This window comes from Lissotriton vulgaris, chromosome 1_1 (assembly GCF_964263255.1).
Source record: "Lissotriton vulgaris chromosome 1_1, aLisVul1.2, whole genome shotgun sequence".
Lineage (NCBI taxonomy): Eukaryota > Metazoa > Chordata > Amphibia > Caudata > Salamandridae > Lissotriton > Lissotriton vulgaris.
Window position 1 is genome coordinate 1997011733 of NC_141685.1, and position 21261 is coordinate 1997032993.

Consider the following 21261-nt stretch of genomic DNA (forward strand, 5'->3'; position numbering starts at 1 on the left):
CCTTGCCAAGTAGAGACCTCCATTTCTAACAGGCTTCTACTATAACCTGGTCGTGGGTTTAGTTTTTTTTTTTTTTTAAACTACCCAAGGGCTACAAAACTTGACCTGCAGCAAGCTCTGCAGGTGGCAGGTAACCAGTTATGATGTCTCAACTAACACAACAGTGCAAGCATGGAGGAATCTGAAGCTTGAAAGCAACCCCCAAATCTGCGTGGGCTCCGAGACTGTCCGCCACAAAGCTGTGGGAGTATGCTCACCACATATTCCTTGCTGGACAGATGACTTCCTAAGTGGGAGCCTCCTAAAGTACAGGATTTTTCTTGGTGGTTAGGAAGATTTGAACCCCGTTTACGCTGCAGACATTGGAGTTCCACAGTTATGTGGTCATCAAGTGCAGCAGCAGACTATACCTCCATAATAAAACATGTTTAGGAGTTCAAGAGGAGGTACCTGTTTCTCCGCCACCTGAGTTGAGAAACAAAGTTTGCAATCTACATTCCTGCTCCAGTGTCCATTCGAGATTAACTTCTTGTTGGAAAACACCTAACTTTCACCACTGTCACTGGAGAATGGCCACCACCTCCAACACCTCCATAAAGATTCACATCCCATAGATCCACGATGGTGGTGTAGCTAGGCATTCATCACACAGATCCTCAAGGCTACCATATAATTCTCCAAATAGTCCATCTTGGATTCTGCCTGGGAACTCCAACTTACTGATCTTTTGGTGTGTACACAGCTTTAACCACTTATTTTTTAATGTTATGCACATTCTTCTAAGTCTCATCAATTCAACCAATGTCTCTTCATCTCTGACGTCTCTTCTGGGGACAGCCTCAGTGAAAAAAGTCTAATTCATGTTTCCTACTCCAACCTTTTATTTCCCAGACGCATCGTTATACCAATGGCAGTGCTTGGCCAGATATGGAAGGGACAACAAGCGCATCCACTAGATCACGACCCCCTCCCCTAACTCGGATTACTTCTCAAAAGTACTCTGGCTTAATATAAGTAGCCCATGACTTCTGGTCTTGAGTCGCTCCCCATCTGCCGCTCACAGCTTCACAACTCTGGGACTGCGCTCCCAGTCACGACTGCCCCGGTTCAAGCCTGCTGCTCACAGGTTTGTATTGTGTTAAGTTGGGTTGCTAATACTAGTTTGTGGCCTTATTTCACTTTATTTAATTTAATGCTAAACAATTTCATTTACCTATAACTTAATTCTTAATTTCCGGGTTCTGTTTGCCTAGTACTAGTTTACTCTTGCTGTGTTGCCACGTCTGTTCCTGCCATTTTTTCCCGCTCCCAATGCTGTTCCTTTTTCCGCGCTCCCTTCTCCATGATAGCTCTCCCACCTCCCAGGACTACTTACAGGGGCAAGCATTTCTGAACCCGACCATGCTGTACCTCAATCCACTGCTACACCGCCAAGGACCTCCTGGTCTTGGACCCCAGATACCACGACAACAGCCGCTTCAGGTCTTCTCTGCGATCTACCAAAGGGCCCTTCACCTGCCACCACTGCTGCTTCTCCTGATATTCCCAGTAGAAAGAGCACATAGAGTGCCGGGAGGTAGGCCTAAACCAGGAGCCCCCCCTAGACCAGTGCTTGCCAGACTCTTCAATTTCCGCGACATAGACGCCATCCTACAAACGGCGAGGGTCTCCCCACCAATCCGAATACAGAATTCAACAGTGGCCTTCTTTCCGGATTACACGGTGGCAGTCTCCCGGCGCAGACAAAGCTTTCTGGAGGTGAAAAAAGCTCTACGTGCGCAAGAAGTGCCTTACTCCATGCTGTTCCCTGCGAGACTCAGGGTGGTCGCAGAAGACAAGACATGGTTCTTCGAAACACCTGAGGCGGCCTTTGACTGGCTTGAGGGATGGCGGACTGTTGGGAAGCAACGTAACGGGCGCAGAATCCATCACCGTTGTGACAACGAAGAAGACCCAAACACACAGCGTCTAAACTCAAGCCATTCACCACGAACAGAGACAGAAGTGGCAGATCAAGAATGACCTCGCTAAGCAGAGGACCACTGTGATGAAACCCCTGACGGCAAAAACCTAAGTACTGTCCCTTATGGATACCGGACTGAGACGGGCCAGGGAGGCGATAAAAGGGACTGGCGCTTCCTTGGACTCTTTACCCCAGTCAAGCAAGTACTATGGTTGGTTTGGGGTATAAGCACTCTGCTGAGTTGGGGTGGCGGGCAGTTCAAAGTCCGTTAAGCAGGGAGGCAGGGAGGGGGGAGGGATTAGGGGAGGAGATGTTGGGAATTAGTCTCATTTGGTTTTTGTTGACTCCATTACAGGTATGTGTTCATCTTGTGACTTGGGTCTGTGCAATTTTAGTGGGGCAGCAATATGGTTCATGGTTCGAACTTGGCGAGACGAGTGTCACTCTACATGTTTGACACACCTCATTTTCTATGATGGCTGAGAACGCTTCGCAAGAGCTACAAGCCCCCAGACAGCATTAACTGTACTCACCTGGAATGTCCGTGGGTTGGGGGACAAAGTGAAGAGAGGTTTGGTACTCCACTACTTGAAACGTTGTGGCCCAGCAGTGTTTTTTTTGCAGGAAACACATCTGGTGGGGTCGGCGGTTAAGGCTATGGATAGATGGGGGTATAAAATGTTGGTGCATGCCAAATTCTCCTCAGGCTCCAGAGGTACGGGGATTCTTATGAGGAAAAACTTCCCGTTGGTGGTCCAGCAGACGCGAACTGACGATCAGGGCCGCTTTGCGGCACTAACATGTCAATGGGAAGGACAGTTATTTAATCTTGTATCAGTATACATTCCACCTGCCCTCCACACACAAGCCCACTCTGCCCTCACTGCGTTTTTGTTAAAACTCCCGGCAGCGACACTCCTGATAGGGGGCGACTTTAATGATACACTTGATGGCGCATTGGACAGATTTCCTGTCAGATCAGGGGTGCAGGGTGGGCGACGTCTTCTTGGACTGCTAGATGCCTTAGGACTCACAGATAGCTGGAGGTACAAACACCCTGCCGAGAAACACTACACCTTCTACTCCGGGGTCCATAACTGTCTTACGCGCATTGATTATATTCTGTAATCAGCAGACGGCTTACAAGGCATAGACGAAGTAACAATCCGCCATAGGGGCATATCGGACCACTCTCTGATACTGCTAAAGTATACCCATCATCAAACTTACAGCAGGCACATGTTCCCCGTTCCCGCTGGCTTCCTCCAGGTGTCACCTCTCATGGCGACCCTCAAGGACACCACCAAACAATTATTCCAGGAAAAGACCGGATCGGTGGATTCACCTAGCACGCTCTGGGAGGCCTATAAAGTAGTCCTGCGAGGGCAGGCAATGGCCTCAATCACAGCTCACAAGAGAGGACAGAGGGCGGAATCAGATAACCTTGAGGCAGAACTAGCTGCAGCGCTGACGAAACAGGAGGCCCATCCTTCTTCTGAAACTGCCCGGCCGGTACGTCTTAAACAAACTGAAGTCGTAGCTTACCAAAGGGAGGTGACGCAAGGTAAAATCCAGGCCACTCTTCATCGGGTGTACGAGATGGGGGATAAAGCAGGGAAGATGTTAGCCTGGTTAGACAGGAAAGAAAGAGCAAATCTAGTTATCGCACAATTGGCATCGCCCGCAGGCTCCCTGATCTCTGTTCCTGATGGTATTGTCGGCATCCTGGCTGACCACTATGAACAAATATACGCTCCTCGGGCATCCTACACGATTGCGGAAGCATATGAATACATTAAGGATCTAACAATCCCAAAGCTTTCCCCCGATGCGGCCCTCCTGTTGGAGGCAGACATTACCACTGATGAAATACAAGCAGCTACCTATTCACTGGCATCTGGCAAGGCGCTGGGGCCAAATGGGCTCCCAGTTGAACTATATAAAAGGATGGTGCAGACAACGCCCCCGTTCTTCCTGGACATGTTAACTGATAGCCTGGAGGCGGGGGAGCTGCCAAGGGATCAGCGGCTGGCCACAATCATTGCAATCCATAAGCCGGGCAGACCGGAGACGGACTGCTCCTCCTACCGCCCGATCTCTCTGATAAACGCGGAACTTAAGATTCTTGCCAAACTACTGGCGATGCGGCTGACTCCACACCCCTCATCCTTAGTAAGCCCAGATTAGTCGGGGTTCATGCCGCATCGAAGCACGGCCCTCAACCTCCGTCGGCTCCACGCGGTTCTGGCGCGCACAGCATATATTACTGAGCTGGCAGTCATCCTTTCACTTGACGCTACTATGACGTTCGATACCGTGGAATGGCCCCATTTGTTCGCTGTGCTCCAACACATGGGATTCGGTCCCAAATTCTGCGCCTGGATTGCTCTGCTATACACTAAACCCTTGGCGCATGTTGCCGCTAACGGGCACATCTCACGAGATTTCCCTCTCGGCCGAGGTACGAGGCAGGGATGCCCACTGTCTCCGCTGCTTTTTGCGTTGATCCTAGAACCACTTGCGGTCTGGATTAGGTGGGAACCCTCTATCAAGGGACTCTACTGGACCGATTTGGGAGGATCAGATATCACTATACGCAGATGATATCCTTTTTTATCTCCCCTCCCCCCAAAAATCTAATCTTGAGTTACTGAACGTCTGCGAGTAATTTGGTAGGGTGTCCGGCTACAGGATTAATTGGACCAAGTCCATCCTTTATGTCCTCGCTGGCCCCCCACCTGCATTACCCGTGAGCTGCCCCCTAAGAACCACGACGGCAGCGTTCAAATACCTGGGTATTTACATCACACCGGACCCGAACGAATTTTACGCTTTGAACCTCCGCCCCTTTCTGGAGCGATTCAAACGTGACGTTAAAGTGTGGCAGACTCTCCCCATAACGCTTTTGGGCAAGGCGGCATTATATAAAATGATGGCACTCCCGCGCTTCTTGTACGTACTTGAAAACGCCCCGCCTCTGGTCCCTGTAGCGTATTTCAAAGCTATAGCTGCGACAGTCTCCCATCTATTGTGGGGCGGGAAACCTCCCCGAATCGCACAAGAAAAGTTAACTAGAGGCTGGTACGATGTGGGGATTGCACTTCCAAATATTGAACTCTATTATTGGGCAGCTAATCTTAAGCAAATAAATTTCTGGTTACATGCCACACAGACCGAGCCGGCATACCTCGCTGACAGACACTCTCTGGAGTGTAAGGGGCTGTTAGGAAATCTTTACTCCCTACGCCTGCCTCCAAATCTTATTGGTCCGACGCAACACTCTATACAGCTCTGGTACAAGGCTAACAGGAGTCTTCGCTGTTCGGGGATTATCACACAGATGACACCACTGTGGGACTTCTGCAAGTTAGGCTTGCTGCGTAAAAGTAAGAAATTCCAGGCTTGGGACACCATTGGCATCTCGGTGGTGGGCGATCTCTGGAAGTGGGGCAAAGTGGTGGACTTCTCTCACCTACAAACACAGTATGAGATGTCGCAGACGGAGAGGTTCAGATATTTACAAATTAAGCATGCACTTCAGTCAGCTATACCAACGGGTACTGTCCTACAGGAATCCTCCCCTCTCGAAGACAGACTTTTGACAGACCATATGCCGGAAAAGGCCACTTACTTGACTTATCGAAAACTCATTAACAATCTCCCAGACACGACGTCCACATTGAAGCAGAAATGGTCCAGGGAAGTGGGCTCCTTTGAGGATTCTGAATGGTAGGAGGCCCTCTCCTCCCCCCGAGAAACAGCAATTCCCTCTAGGTTAAAATTGGTCCAACTCAAAATACTACATCGTACGTATTATACCAGAACGACACTACAAAAGATAGGGAAAGCCACACATAAATTCTGTCTACGGAACTGCGGGGAGGAGGGCACGTTCTTCCACACCATTTGGGACTGTAGATACATGACGTCATACTGGACAGCAGTAATGCGCACAATTACCCAAACCATAGATATCTCACTGTTGCCTGAGCCTAGTCGCTGCCTGCTCAATGTTTGGGAGCCCAACGATCTGAACCACCGTCAACAAGATTGGGTAATGATGGGCATGATGGTGGCTAAGCGCAATATCACCCTGCTGTGGGGTTCAGCAGAACTGCCTACGCTCAGAAAGTGGTGCAGGGACATGGATGAGGCGATGGTGGCGGAGAAGGCTGTTTTTGTCCACCGTGGCTGCCGAGGGAAATGGGGAAAAATATGGGGGGCCTGGAACAAGTTCAGGGGTGATATTTGTGAGCCACCGAGGATTGAGGAGGGAGAGGTTGACTCAGACTAAGAGAATTATGTTGTCATATACTGAAGTAATGTTGATGTGTCAAGGTATCGCTTTTCAATTATATTATACCAATGAACGTAGTCGAGCTGAGCCAGAATGAACCACGCTATATGATATGTTTACTGTATGTATTACTGCCCCACTTGATATCTTAATGGAAAATAAAACAAATTAAAAAATAAAAAACAATTAACTTCTCAAGCTGACCTGCGGTCTGTGTTGTGTTTGTAAAAACTTGCCAAGAAAGTGAGCACAAACAGACAGTTTTTTGTAGCATGTACAAGAGCCATGATCCCTAGCAGCAGCCACCTCTAGAGTGTGGACTTGGCAGTCGGAACCTTCAACAAGGTTATAAAGGTGTGCAAACCTAATGCTAGAACTTCCAGTGGAGGGATATTTTTCGGTCATATATTAGAATAATTCTCGACTCGAATTCTAAGAACACTGTTGTCTTGACAGAATTTGGTTCTATAATGTGACACATCAAAGGTGCTTTAACTTGTACAACATGGATAAGGGTCATTGAGGTGAAACCCAGGTATGAGTGGTTGACACATGAACAGGTTAACTTCACAAGATACTAAGGTCACAAAAGTTGATTCAAATAGAGAGTGGATGTCTGGGTTTTACGTATGGCCCACATGCAGCTGATACTACTGAAGAAAATTATATGAGAGTCTACATTAGAAGAGTAAATTATAAATGGTATAGGTTTATAGTCATTTGTTTCATGAATGCGAAGGGTCTTGCCTATCCGAATAAAACTATGGATGAGAACAGCAGCACTGGCTTGTTCATTTTTCAAGATTCTGCAGCTTGCCTGTGGAGAGACTGGGACCAAGACATAGCTGGGTAGGCTGGATGACGGGTACGGCATTTAACCCGTGTTTCATGTCCCAAAATACAGCACAAAAGAGATTGTCACGTGAGGCTAAAAGACAATCCTGGGTTAAACAAACTGGATTTTTGGTTACATCGCCTCCTCCCGCACACATACTTAAGTGCCATAGGCCTTGCGGAAATGCTCCCAAACCAACCTACGATCAAAGCGCAAGGTGCGGGCATGTCTGGCCACAGGACAGGACCCTCGGATCCCAACGCATGCTGGGTGAAGATTCCGGCTCAGGTCCGGATTCGCTCACCTGCCCCTCGGCTACGGGCTGTAGACGCATTTGCAAACGATAATCTAATTTTACCATGACCTGGAAGCTTAAAAGCGGGAACTTCCAGGCAAAAAAACGGCACCAAACGGCTGTTCGATGCTGCACGTTAGGTGACAAGTGGGTTCTCAACCTTGAAAAAGTAAGTCTTTCATGGAGGGTTTTGAGGATTGTTAGAATGCAGGCTCTTCAAGAGGCAGTGAAACAGGATATTCTGGTATCCTTGTAAATCGCTCCTATTACAAAAGAGGACATAGGCGTGGTTTTATGTTTAAGTGTTTCTGAAGTGTTGTTGTGCTTCCATATATAACTTATACTACATGTGGGGCTGAAAATGTTACCTACCATTCCCGTTCTAACCACAGTAGAGCAAAATATATATATATATATGTATATATATATTTTTTTTTTATATTCTACAGTGTTCCCCTTAGAGATATCTGTCTAAACTCCATCTTATATATCTATTTGTGACTCAAGAGTGTGTCTACAGGAGAGACCCACTCCAAAAAGACCACGAAGCACCTAGCTAAATAGTTCTAGGTATTTAATTGTGTCTGCTTTCTTCATTTTGATCACTGCATTGTTATAGGATATGCACGAGACGAACCTTACTTATGTCACCAAAGGCTAGAGGAAGTCTTCTCAACCTAATCATTCGTTTGTTGCTAATTCATTGGTGTCATAAAGTGCTACATATTTTTTAAAAACAGATTTTATTGACAGATCATATAAACAGCTACAGAACTCTGTACTCCAGAGACATCTGTCAGGTATCAATTAAGTTGTACAATAAGGCAATCCGTCATTACTTTTCATGAGCAAAACAATAGGAACAATTACAAGAAACTAGTCTCCCCACCCGGTGACCCCTATCCCCATTCCTAACTATCCCCCCCCTTCCTAACCCACCCGGGACCCCCCCCCCCCGCGCACGGTAGTCAATCGATCAAGCCATTCACACGCATCCATCCTGTCATCACACTCATTCATAGGTCCGGATCTGGATCCTGCTCCACTGGGGACTCTAGCCAGAGTCCCCTGTAGTCTAGTGCTACATATTTTAAACGTTTTTGGTAAAAGAGACCATCTCTCTGGTCTAATATTGTGCTAAGTTAAGTCAACTGTAACTCCTTGTTCACCTATTTCATGAACAACAATTTTTGCTGCTTTTTGTATTTATCTCATAAGTTATCACTAATGATACCAGTTGCAAGAGTAGGTTCTCTGTTTAGATCTAAGCCCACACAGCACTTACTAATTGCAATGTTGGGGGCATAGACACGGCCTTGACGAATGCCTTAGACCCATGGCTGATTTGAGGCAGAAACATGTGGGCATAATTATTTGTACAGTGACACATATAGGTTATTACACCCAAGTATGCCTACTGTAATCTTTTAATCAATCAGGGATACCACCAAATTAAAGGATACTTTAGTGGATTATCCTATGTTTTTTTAAAGTCATAACTGGACCTAAATCATTGTCCTGTGAGAAAAAATATCTAAGAACTCCCTCAGAAAACTCCTATTGTGAGGTCGAGTCCGCTCTGGTAGTAACATCTTAGCAGGGTTGGACGAGGTGGCAAATGATGAAGCATGTCACATTAAGTGAGTGAGCCATCCTCGTCCTAGTCTTGGAATTGCCTTGAATTTAGGGAACAAACAAATAGCAAAACACAAAGAACTCATTGGGTCTCGGGTACTAACCTGCTGACTTGCTGATTAAGCAAACAGCATTTCTCTGAGGATATCTCGCCATTTTTTGTGTTTGTTTGATATAACCAATGTTCCCTTGTTTGCTTCGAAAGAGTTGCTGGATGTCACTGTGTCACAGAAGGTACATAAAACTCAGGACCGGACTCTGTAAAAACATGACACAGTGGTGTGTTCTTGGATCCTGCTGGTTATTTTGAATGCCATCTTGTAATCTCTTTTTTATTGAATGCATCACCTGTTTGCCCATTTCACAAAACAGGAGACGGACGTTTTCTCCATGATGACTTCCCAGCTCAACTTGTGGGTGAAATTCTTTCAGCAAAGCCGGAGAGCTAGGAACAAAAGCAGTATGTTCCCAGCATTCTCTTGTTAGGTCTGGCTAACAGTGCAGCTGTCTACTAGATATATTTTTACCAATACTTTCACATTTATGTAGAGTGGGTTTGGGCTTTGACCAACAGGCTTATCTCACCCTCTCACCTCATCCTGTTGGTTGTTTCACTCCACTCCTATGGATTACAAGTGTTAATAAAAAGGATTGGGGACCATTTACATCCCAATAGAACACTGATTCAGCATTCATTAATTACTTTATCTTATAGAGGCAATGTATAGAAAAAGCAAGTATTTTGTGTTTTCTTTTTTTTCACTACAGTAGACTTTTCTGTAAACATTTTAGGCAGGAATCAAAAACAATCATGCATGTTTGAAGTCATAAGGAGGTATTTTTTTCTAGATTTCGTTAGCCTTCTGTCTGCATATGATGCATCTGGTAAATCTCTTTTTGCTTTCTTACAAAGTGGCATGGAGTTTACCATGGAGCACCTAATAAAAAACTTTCATTAGGGAAATTGTGTACAGATTCAATTTGGACAGGAGGTGCAAATATTCCCAGTGCTGCAAGAAGTTAGGTAGGGCTACATTTTTGCCCCACTCATTTTTAATTTATTTCTAACCAATCTCTGGAAAAGCAGACATGGCCCATCAGCCTCTTCCAGTACTCCTACCTGTGAAAGATACCATACTGTTCTTGCTCCAGATTTTGTAGGGGATTGAGGAAATAAAAAGCACTCCATTATTGCTGTCAATAATAAAGTCATGGTTTTAGGGTATGAATAACAGCTGCAGATGAAACAGCTGAAGATTAAATCAAGTAAATCTAGAGATTTCTAAAAAACACTAGGGGGCATATGTATCAAATTCCGTTATTGCGATTCTCAAATAGCTATTTTTAGAGAATCGCTAAACGGGATGTAATAAAAAATTCACAAATATTTTGCGATTCCTTGGCATTCCGTAATTGCAATTAGCAAATTGCGAATCGCAATTAAGGAATACCTTCCCATTCATGCCTATGGGCTAGGATTCCCATAGGAGTGAATGGGATGACATTCTCAATTTGCGATTTGTAATTCGAGAATCGCAAATTGAGAATGCAATTCCATGGGTGCCAGGGTGTCAAAAGGACACCCTGTTGCACTCCTGAAATATGTATATGTACACATGTGGCGCACATGCATGCCCTACTTGAAGTTGGTGGTAATTTGCGGTTTCTTAAGGCGAAATCGCACTTTTTCTGTGCTTCATACATTGCATTTAGGGAATCGCAATTTGCTATTCCTTAAATGCAATAGCAAAATAGAAAATCACTAATTTTGCCATTCTCTGATTTGCAATGCCCTTTTGGGATGATATATCCCAAAAGGCCTTTTTCCGTTCGCATAGGAATGACTGGGAATTGCATGCGCAATTTGCGAGTACCAAATAGGTACTCGCAAATTGCGCATGCAATTTAAAGGGTGCGAAAAGGCCAGACTGATGCTCCCCCAAAATTGCCATGTGTGCACTTTTCAAAGGAATCGCAAATTACCAACCCAGTAATTTGCGCTTCCTTAATGCAAAGTCGCAATCTCAGATTACTTCTTGCATTGCATTTGAAGGATCGCAAATTTTGATTCCCAAAATGCATTCGCAATTTAGGTAATCGCTAAATTTGCGATTACCTAAATTGAGAAATTGCATTTAGGTTGATGCATCCCAAATGCAAAAATACTGGTCGCAAAGGGGCAGATTCGCTATCTTTTCCCTGCGAATCTGCCACTTTGCGACCGGTATTTGCAATGATGCATGTGCCCAATTGTACCATATCAACCACTTTCCTATTACTTAAAGAGTTGCTGAATCTCAGTTGGAACTGCGTGTGTTTTTATCAATTCATTTTCCAGCACTTCATGCTGAGCATTTAGTAGGAGGCTGGGGGGAGAGCAAGAGACAAGAATATGGTTCAATAATGAAAATAATAGTTTACCTTCCAGAAACAACCAGAGTACCGTCATCCAATAAGTAATCTATCACATTCTGTGGTAATGGGAGGATAACACTGTACAAATGAAAAGTGTAGATAAAGGCATGTTAGCAGGCACACGTACATTTTATTCTTTTTACAGATTTGAAACGATACACTTTATGACATACATGCAAGGGAAGATACTTGAAAATAACGTGCCATGTCTGTGCCTAAAATGAATGCTGCAGTTGTTAGAGCGCTTTTGATGAATAGAAAAAAATATATTTTAGTTTGTTCAGGTTAACAACAGTAGGCCACAATTATGTTCACTAGACCTCAGGTTAGCATTAGTAGGCTTCAGCATGTTCACACTGAGATCCATTTTAAAGCTGCTGAAGATGAATGAGCTTTCCTACTTGCATGTTTTCTTTATGGTATTTAATTTGCAGAAAAAAAGCGAAAAGTGTGCATATTGTGGTGGTGTTTAATTTGCTGACCTAAATTGTATTCATTTGAGTTCCACAATTAGGAAGCCACGTGTTGAGTATTCCTGTGTTTGCAACATATTCAAGGTCCGTTGTAAGGATCTGCTCGAAGCAGTGCACTGTGTATTGTTTTCACTTCTTGTACAAATGTTTCATCATTATTTCTCATTTGCTAAGTATGATTATGCAAGTGTTCCTAAATGTTTCTTGTATTATGTTTTTACGGATGATGATTTTTTCCTAGCCCTGTGCTCTTTCCACAATGTAGTATGCTCCTTTCACTGTGCGAAAACCTATAAAATGTCCCCTTTTTGCGATGTGTGGCATACTTTTCTCACTTTTTGAACTGTGCAGATTCCAGGTTAGTCTATTTGATTTATACTTGCGACTTTTTCAGTCCATTGGCACAGAATTATGTGGAATTGGTGGTGGAGGTGGTATCGGTGGTGGTATTGGTGGTGGAGGTATTGGTGGTGGCACTGGTGGCGGTGATGATATTGATGGTGGGGGTATTGGTCGTGGTGGTGGTGTTAATAAAACAGGCCTTTGAAAACAACTTGTCAGGTGGCTTTAGTACAGATGACATGTAACAAACATGTGCTGTTGTCAGCTTAAGCCCAATAGCACAGAATTATGAGAATTGGTGATGGTGGTATTGATGGTGGTGGTGGTATTGACAGTGGTGGTATTGGTGGTGGTATTGCTGGTAGTGATGGTGGGGATATTGGTGGTGGTGGTATTGGTAGTGTTGGTGGTGGTATTAGTGGTGGTATCTGTGGTGGTATTGGTGGTGGTGGTGCTGGTAGTGGAATTGGTAGAGGTATTGGTGGTGGTGGTGGTGGTATATCACTCAGCGCTACTCCAGCATCACTCAGCACCACCACAGCACCACTCGGCACCACCACAGCACCACTACAGCACCACTCAGCACCACCACAGCATCACTCAGCGCTGTTTCATCTCAACGTCACTGTACAGAGAAGAAGTCACATTAATTATCCTACAATTGAAGACACAAAAAGCTCTTATGGGTAGTACAACAGAATACCGTGCCATCTGATACCTCCCAAGATGAAGCACAATTAACAGTAGATACTACAAACAAGACCAAATGGATAATGAAACAACCATTAAATGGAGATTAAAAGACATGTCGCCATTTCATTAAGTAAAAATATATGTGCCTATGTCACTATTAGCAGATCAACTGATACAATGGCATCTGTTGGGACGGAAACGTCCCTCGCATGGTGACAGGTATGAAACCCTGCCCAGAGTACTCTGTCTGTTGGTATTTGGATCCTTGGTAACTATTTTTGGTCATCAGCGAACACAGATCATTTGTGTGTACTATTACTTAGGCATGTCTCAAGGACTGCAATCTGCTTAGACGGGAGGTAGGGCGTACAAAGCACTAACCTCAAGTAGTGGAAGGCTACTACCTTCCCCGGGAATTAAACAGTGCAGGTGTGGCGGTGGCAGCATAATGTATTTTTAGTGATCAAAAGAGTGAACAGGCAATTCATCCAGTGTCACAGTAGTGGCGCTTCTTGGCCCACTTTGGTAAAGTTCTGCTGAAGAGTCCTTAACTCACACTTGGTCTGCATTGGACTGTGTGAAGTGATTGGATGTATGTTTGCCCGTAGGAAGGTAGTCCATCAGAAAATAGCATGCATGGCCTGTACGCACTACGATACAAGTTATATTATGTTACTGAAGCTTATAGAGTGCACATACACCAAACGGTAAGTTGGCGCTAAGTTACTGTCTCAGCACAGCTCGGGACACTTATGATAGGCCTGCTTAAAGAGCCAGGTCTTCAACATTTGTCTGAGGGAGTCCTAATTTCCAGAGGCAGAGAGTTCCAGACATGGAAGCAGTGACAGAGAACCCGACTCCTCCAGTCCCATTCCACTTAAATTATGGAATCACTAAGGGTAGATAAGGGGATCTAAGATCCCATTTTGGGGGAGTAGTTATAGATCCAAGATTTAATGAAAACTGGACAATTAATGAGCAAAGCCTTGAAGATAGTGCAACATGCTTTGAACATGGATCTCTGTGCAACAAGGAGCCAATGAAGTTCTCGTTGCTTGATAAAAGGAGCAATGTTTGGGAAATTGATAGATCAGCTGAGCAGCTAGGTTTTAAATCAACCTGAGCCTGTGCATGAGATATTTATGAGGCTCCGGTAGAGGGAATTGGCATAGTTAATTACTGTTATGACTAAAGCAATTATAACTTGGACCAAAGGCGACAGTAGTAACACATTTCTTTTCTTTATCTTCCTAATTCTGTGAAGATGGAAAATGCAAGAAGATATCACTGAACCAATCTGCTGTTTTAAAGATAGCTTGTCGTAAATAATGAAGCCAAGACTTTTTACCGACTTCTTAGTAGAGAGGAGGGAGCCCATCTAATTGGGCCAGAAGGAGGGACTCCAGAGGTCAAATCTGTTTTTGGTGACTACTGTCTGTTTTGTCAGATTTTGGTTTCAAGGTGTTGCTGTTCATCCAATCCCGTATGAACAGTGTGGTGCCTTGGAAATGCAAATTAGAATTAGAGGTATTATCAATCATAAAAAGGAGCTGCATGTCATCAGCATAATTGAAAATATTGGCTTTCATGTTTTTGAGAGGGTAAACCAGTAGAGGAACGGCCCCCCACATACGCCGGGGATGCCTGGTTTCACCTTGGAGATACGCAGTAGGAACCGCTCACAGGGAAAACCAGGACGGGTTCCCCAGCGGTCTACAGCGCGGAGATACCCGATGTGGGGTGATCCAGGCGCTTTACAAGACATCATTACATTACATTACAGATATAGAAATTAATGAAGGGAAAGATTGGAGCCTTATGGCACCCCACAATTCAGTTTGACTTCAGAAGAATTAAAGGGGGAAAGTCTAACTGATTGAGATCTGTCCTTGAAAGCTGCGCCCTGCAACCTTGCAGCCCTGACAGGGTCTGCCAAAAAAGTGTGGTCGACTGTATCAAAGGGTGCTGACAGATCGAGGAGTACTAGGGCTTGAGTGTTGCCTCTATCCACCTCCTTTCGCATGTCATCAACTACAGAGAAGTCAGTGCTTCAGTCGAGTGCACTGGGTGGAAGTACTCTTCGCATGGAACAAGAAGTCTGAGGGCTCTTAAAAATTACCAAAGGTGACGAGCTACATGCGCCTCAAGTAGTTTTGTCAAAAGGGGAGGGGGGAGATTGGCCAATAATTTTTCAGGTTGTGGGGATCCACACCTGCTTTCTTTTGTAAGGGGACTACAATTCCCTTTCTGAAGGAAGTACATACTATGCCTTGATTGAGAGGCTGATCAAGAAGAGATAATGCCAGGCCTGTAAAGTGGGTAATTACCATTTTTAAAACATTTGGAGGGCAGGTATCACTGGGCGACCCCGATTTAACTTTTATCTGTGTCCTCTTTACTGATCTCAGGGAAAGACGAAAGGTTGCTTGTATGTATATCGCCAAATAAACTATTGTGCAAGGGGCTCAAAGGAATACTATTTTTGATAGACTCAATCTTATTAATGAAAAAAGAATTTAGAGAATTGCAGAGGTTAGAGAGGGCGTGATATGTAAGTTGACTCTGTCCAGGTCTAAAAGTTCCTTAACAATTTTGAAAGGCTCTTTAGATTTGTTGGGGGCATTCAAGATCTTACTAGTGAAAACAACTAGCTTTAGCTTACCTGGTCGACAGTTTATACTCTTTAAGTTGTACGAAGGAGTTTCTGAGATCAGGAGAGTAAGTATTGTGCCATTGTGGTTCAGAGCGCCAAAGTTCAAGGTAAGCTATTTTCAAATCATTTGAGAACCATTTCTAGGCATCATGGCGTCTTGTCTGTTTCATTCTGCTAGCCATCCTGTAATTGCTTTCTCAAAGTCATCTATAGCTTCTTTAGGTGATGGCAAGATTCTGTTTCCATCTGTTATAAAAGGACATCAGAAGGTACAGACCATCAAGAGATAGCATGTGTGGTTGCATATGTGCGTTAGGATATATTGTTGCCTCCGATTAGTTATAGTGCAACAGGAAATAGCATTCATGTTTAAATGTTCACATAGAGCTACATGTGGCCTGTGAGTTGGTACCCCATGTACGAGATAGAGTGCAATGTGGCATGTGCTTGGGATGTATGAATGGCAACGCAAGGGTACAGTGCAATGGAGGCTACATACATGTGTATGCGTGCACAAGTAGTTGTGTGGGTCCTTGCAATGAACACAACACATGGAAGACACTAGGTTCCATTTTGGAAGGCCTGCAGCCTGCTGGAAGAGCAGGGAGAGGCAGAGGTTTTCCCAGGCAGATTTGTTGATTGCTGCATTCCTGAGAGCTGGGTGGGACACCCATATTGGATGAAGGAATAGATGGGCTCTTTGGTGCACATTAATAGGCACTCTTTGATTCTGAATGCTGGTCGATGGTCAAATGGGGCCAGTGCACATCTGAGTAAAGAGATGGGGCTGATAACAGAATCATAAAGAGTAACGTTCTGGCCCTTTGGTAACCTTTTGATGCACATATCACAAAGGTAGGACCATTGCCCTTGGCAGTGCCAAGACCTCGCTTGCCAGGAGTGGATCTTGGAAAACACTAAGAGCTGTTGTCCTGTGTGCGCTGTGGAGCCCCATCCAGGTTAGGAGGAGACTGTGGTTCAGAAAGAAGGCTGTACTTTAGTACAGCATGCAGTCGTGATTGCCTAGCAAGTTGTCATGTGCGGGTTGAAAGCACCATATGTGATACACAGAAGGTAGAAGTTTTACTTAAATAACAACGATAAGACATGATACACATACAAAGTATGTAATCGTTCCTCAATCCACAGACAAGTAAAAAGAAATCAAAAAATTGGGAGAAGCAAATCCTGGAAGCAATGTAAAACTGAAGAAACTCTAGGGAGAAATGAATGCGATCTCGATACCAACTTGTCCAAGAAAAATGTAAATCGCATAATTGGCTCTTCTAACACAAAGGCCCCTAACTCACTCTTTTCTCACTGAACAGATTGTCAACCAAAAAAAAAAAAATTCAGATAAGTGCTCTAAATTTACCAAAATAAGCGGTTTAGATGGGTCAGATTGAAGAGCCACCATTAAATCCCAGGAAGGTACTGGAGAGTGGCAGTCAGATGCAGTAGGAATAAACAACTGGTTACCAATTGAAGCTCGAAGCATATTCAAAACTGCTTGCATAACCCACAAAGCTCACTACACTGGAAATCCAAGTTACCTCGCCAACAAACTCTAAAAAGCTGACCAAAGGAGGCCTCTGCGAAGCTCAAAGACCCAGCTCCTGATCACACCCGAATTTAAGACAAAAAAAAAATCATCACCTGTTCCTTCTCTGGGAATGCACCCAGAATTTGGATCACTATAGCACAAGAACTTTATGACAATCATTCCTATACTTCAGAAAAAACCTTGACCTATTCCTTCTCAACAAGAGCTTGATCTATCCCTCCTAAGAGAATCAACTTGCTCAGATGCACTTCTCCCCCACTCCATCGAAGAGACCATACATCTCTACGACAGAAACAACTGCGAATTCACCCCGTCTACCTCTATTACATCCTACCATCACTACCCCGAACTACATCAACCACCTTCCCCCCCTTTTGTGTGTATATATATATTTATTTATTTTTTGTAGTATGTGCATTCCTTGTAAATGCTGTCTATACAAACTTTGTCTTCGTCTCAAGGTCGTGCTAAATAGAAGGTGAAATAAATATGGCATAAATCTAAGATATACTAGTAGGAAAAGAGACTGTATAGCAAACAAATTATTGTTGTACCGCCCTAATAATACATATACTCACAATATTATGCGACCTTGAATGATTATTGGCTGAGACAGAATGATATATCAAAATTTGGAGACTATTTTATTTATAATTTTTTTCTCCTTCTATTTGTTGTATATATTATTTATCATTTTTACATATTTTTTCAGTTATTTACACAAATTACATTCAAGTACATACATTACATATATTCACATAACAACATAAAAAAAGGGAGAAGATGGAAGGTGCTATACGATATATTCGGTCGGTGGAGAATTTGAAGAAGGCAAAGCGGTGGAATAGAACTACGCGCGTTTCGGACAGTGGCCTTCGTCAGGTGACCGTCATTCGCAAGTTAAAGACATGACATTGTGCAACAAAGATAGACGTGCTATCTAGTGATGCTTCACTTTAGTATTCTCAATAGTTATTGTTCCTGGTGAAAACGTTTCATTTGTACTTGTGGGGATCTCTTACCAGTAGTTAGTGGACATCTGCGTACTAGACAGGATTTTTTATCCTTCGAGTAGAGATACTAAGGATGTTTTCTAATATAGGTGCTGTGTGTCAACCTTTCATAGTGCTTTGATTTAGCTGCAGAGGACTCGCTCGTTTATGGCAACATTCTTATTTCGAATTCTGAGCCAAAGACATCCGTCTAATTGTTTCTCACTCTGCTATGGGTCTGATAATAAAATGATCTTTGTCTGTAATCGGTTGGTCGGATTTTACTATTATGTGGCTTTACGTAACACAGGGGTTCTCATCTGGCATCTGCTGGTCTTCACAGCCAAATGTTTTAAGCAGATAAACTTGAGGATGACAAGTGGCTGGCGCTGTATACTCTTGTGCTGATACCAAGGAAGAGCACTATGCGAGCACCACACTGACTGGAGATATAGGTACCGATATATCTGACACCTGTTGCTGCTTTCCACGCTTCACGGGGCAATGTCAAGTATGTATCAACCTGTGCCTCTGCCTAGGGACTGCTACGTCAGATCACTGAGACAAGTGAGACAAAATGCAATGAAAAAGTCAGCCACTTGGTAAAAAAAGAGTTGAGGGACCGTTAAGGCATGCTCCAAGAGAAAGAGTGACTAAGCACGGTCAATCGTACATGATTAGCAATGTGGAACCTCTAAAGAAGGCCGCTCCTTCCAACACTCTTAGAGAGTGCACATTACAACTAAGTAACGTTATTATTAAAGCGTAGAATGCTTTAAAAAAAATATGAAATAAACTAAGAATATATCCAAACAATTAGACTCCAGCAACACAAACACAGCTAACGCACACTACCACGCTAGAAAAGAAAAACACAAATTGTTTAAAATGGCTTCAGCCTTTTGGATGCTAGAGAAGGGATGTCGTTGACAATAGGCACCAACAATAAAGACAGGGTACAAGTTGGTGGACGCCGGTGTTCAGAGACCCCCCCACACTATTTTTAGAGAGGGTACTCTGTTCCACATATCCAAGGCATAAGGGAGCGGACAGATATTATCTTGCACCTCCTTGCATTTACAACTACTATAAGTGTGTAATCTGGCTTAAGGAAGTGTTTAAACTCTCCTTCACACTTGTATGATCGCCTTTATGTGTGAAAGAGGTCCAGTGAGAGGTTGTTTGCATTCCTTATCTGAGAAAGTAACGATAACTTCACACCATTAACCCTTATGGCTCCTAATGAAGTTCAAATGTGTAGCGCTTTTATGCTTTAAAACTGGATGAAGAACAGCATTAAACATAATACGTTAAGAGCAAGTTTGACTACATAAAAAAATACACCCAGCACTGGTTTAGTTCTCTAAACGTAGTTCAAAGATGTAATACCAAGTTTCACACGTCGGTTTAAAAAATAGCGCCCTTTTCAGCCATGTCTGAGCTCAATTACACATTAATATATGAGAAACCTACATGTAATTTATAAAAAGTAAAATAAATCAAAAATGTTTTTTCAGATTTATGCATTTATGCATGACTTTGCTAACTGGTGGTTTTTGCAAACCAGGCTAAAATATTATAAGGGGTTAACATTAGTAAAAGTGCAAACAACATGTATGTCTCATGTCATCTGGCCTCGAAGCTACTGTCCTCTTCTCTGATTAGGGTTTCGTAGCAAGCAAATAGATTTCCATCTATTGGTCTAATATTGTGGGAAGTAATTTCTAGTGATGTCATTATTAACATAATTGGTTTTAGAACTGACAAAAGCCTTCCTCTTTTTGGTCACGGATCGTTGGTAAGTGTGCACTATGAAGAATAGGGTGATTTAACAGTGTAGTGTGTCTGTGTGGCGCCTAGTAAGAATATGTAAATAAAATAACCAAGGGGAGAGGGTACTTTAGTTCATCACACATGAACATCAATTAAAACGAATGCTAACAAAAAGTCTGATTACAGGGTAAAATGGCATAAAACGAACAAGGTGGGACACATGCTGCTGGATGTCCATTAACGGGGAGCAACTTCTTGAGCAGCGTTAGTCTCCCCAGTGATTTATAGAGCTCTCCAGGTTTCCAAATTCATGCACGAGTAGATTATAGCCCAGGATTTTTACTTTGCATTTTGTTATTTGTAGTTCTTTAACCTCATTATTAAATCAGGACTGCAAGTACCAATATTTAAAGAAAAATCCTGAACTGGATGAGCTACTTCTACGTGATTGAAAGCTCTGGGATTAATTAATTGAGTACAATGGAGTACAGAGGCAGAGCAGCTCTGCCTCAGCAGTGTTAAGTTGAACTGGTCTTTGGGGCACCACCCCCATGCCGTCCCGAAACCGAGCCACTCCAATTCTCAGCAGAACAGGGGTGCGAATCCTGCATTGGGGAGGTTCTGGTACCTGCGAATGCTGAGCTTCCGGAAGAGTGGGTACCACACCGAGAACTGACAGTGTAACACTTGCTCCTTCTTCATGCTTATAATGCTGTACTGGCACCGGAAGCAACCGCTTCAAGCACACCCGGTGCACCATGGACACTAGACCTCGCCTCCAAACTGTTCTTGCTGGGCAGTATTTACGACCCAGTTTTGGCTTTTGGAATCACTGATGCTTGTTTCACTACATTGTTGTTGCAGCGTTATGTCGTGCACAAAAAAATACCGAATGAACGGGAAATCACGGGACGTCCACGAACGTCGAACACAGTGATCTGAACCACAAACGAATAGTTGATGCCGGAACCTGTGCATTCCGAATCGGGCGGCCATCTTGGAATGGAGCTGTTTCTTCACATGTGTTTCATTGGTTTATGTAGCGCAGTACTCACAGCGTGCCCAGTTGACTCTAAAGCACGGGCAATTAGGTGGAATACGTGGCGACGGATATTATGGAAGATGATCGAATGGTATAAATATTCTGGTCTATGTTCCATATATCAGACTACTAATTTGACAAGCAAAGCATTACGTAGAGTAGCCGACTTTAGAGCGGGGGGGGGGGGGGGGTTCAGGTTCGAGCCTCAACGTCCTGTGATTCTGGGCACCTAATCTCCCCGTGCCTTGTAGAGGTGTAAGTTTCCTCCAAATGATACACTGAGGCAGGA

General features: G+C 43.8%; 1 protein-coding gene across 2 annotated transcripts in view; it reads right to left on the reverse strand.

The window, feature by feature from the left end:
* The window catches only part of CDC123 (cell division cycle 123), a 414248-nt gene extending 393373 nt beyond the window's left edge, over positions 1–20875 (reverse strand). Inside the window, exons 1-2 of one of the 2 annotated variants that reach the window (XM_086919873.1) lie at positions 20559–20875; positions 11447–11518 (exon numbers count right to left, since the gene is read on the reverse strand). In XM_086919873.1, the coding sequence (XP_086775999.1) occupies positions 11447–11518; positions 20559–20632 (146 nt within the window). In that variant the 5' untranslated portion in view covers positions 20633–20875. The remainder of the gene's footprint in view (positions 1–11446; positions 11519–20558) is intronic. The other variant, XM_086919878.1, reaches the window with a different exon arrangement.
* Positions 20876–21261: the final 386 nt, after the last annotated feature.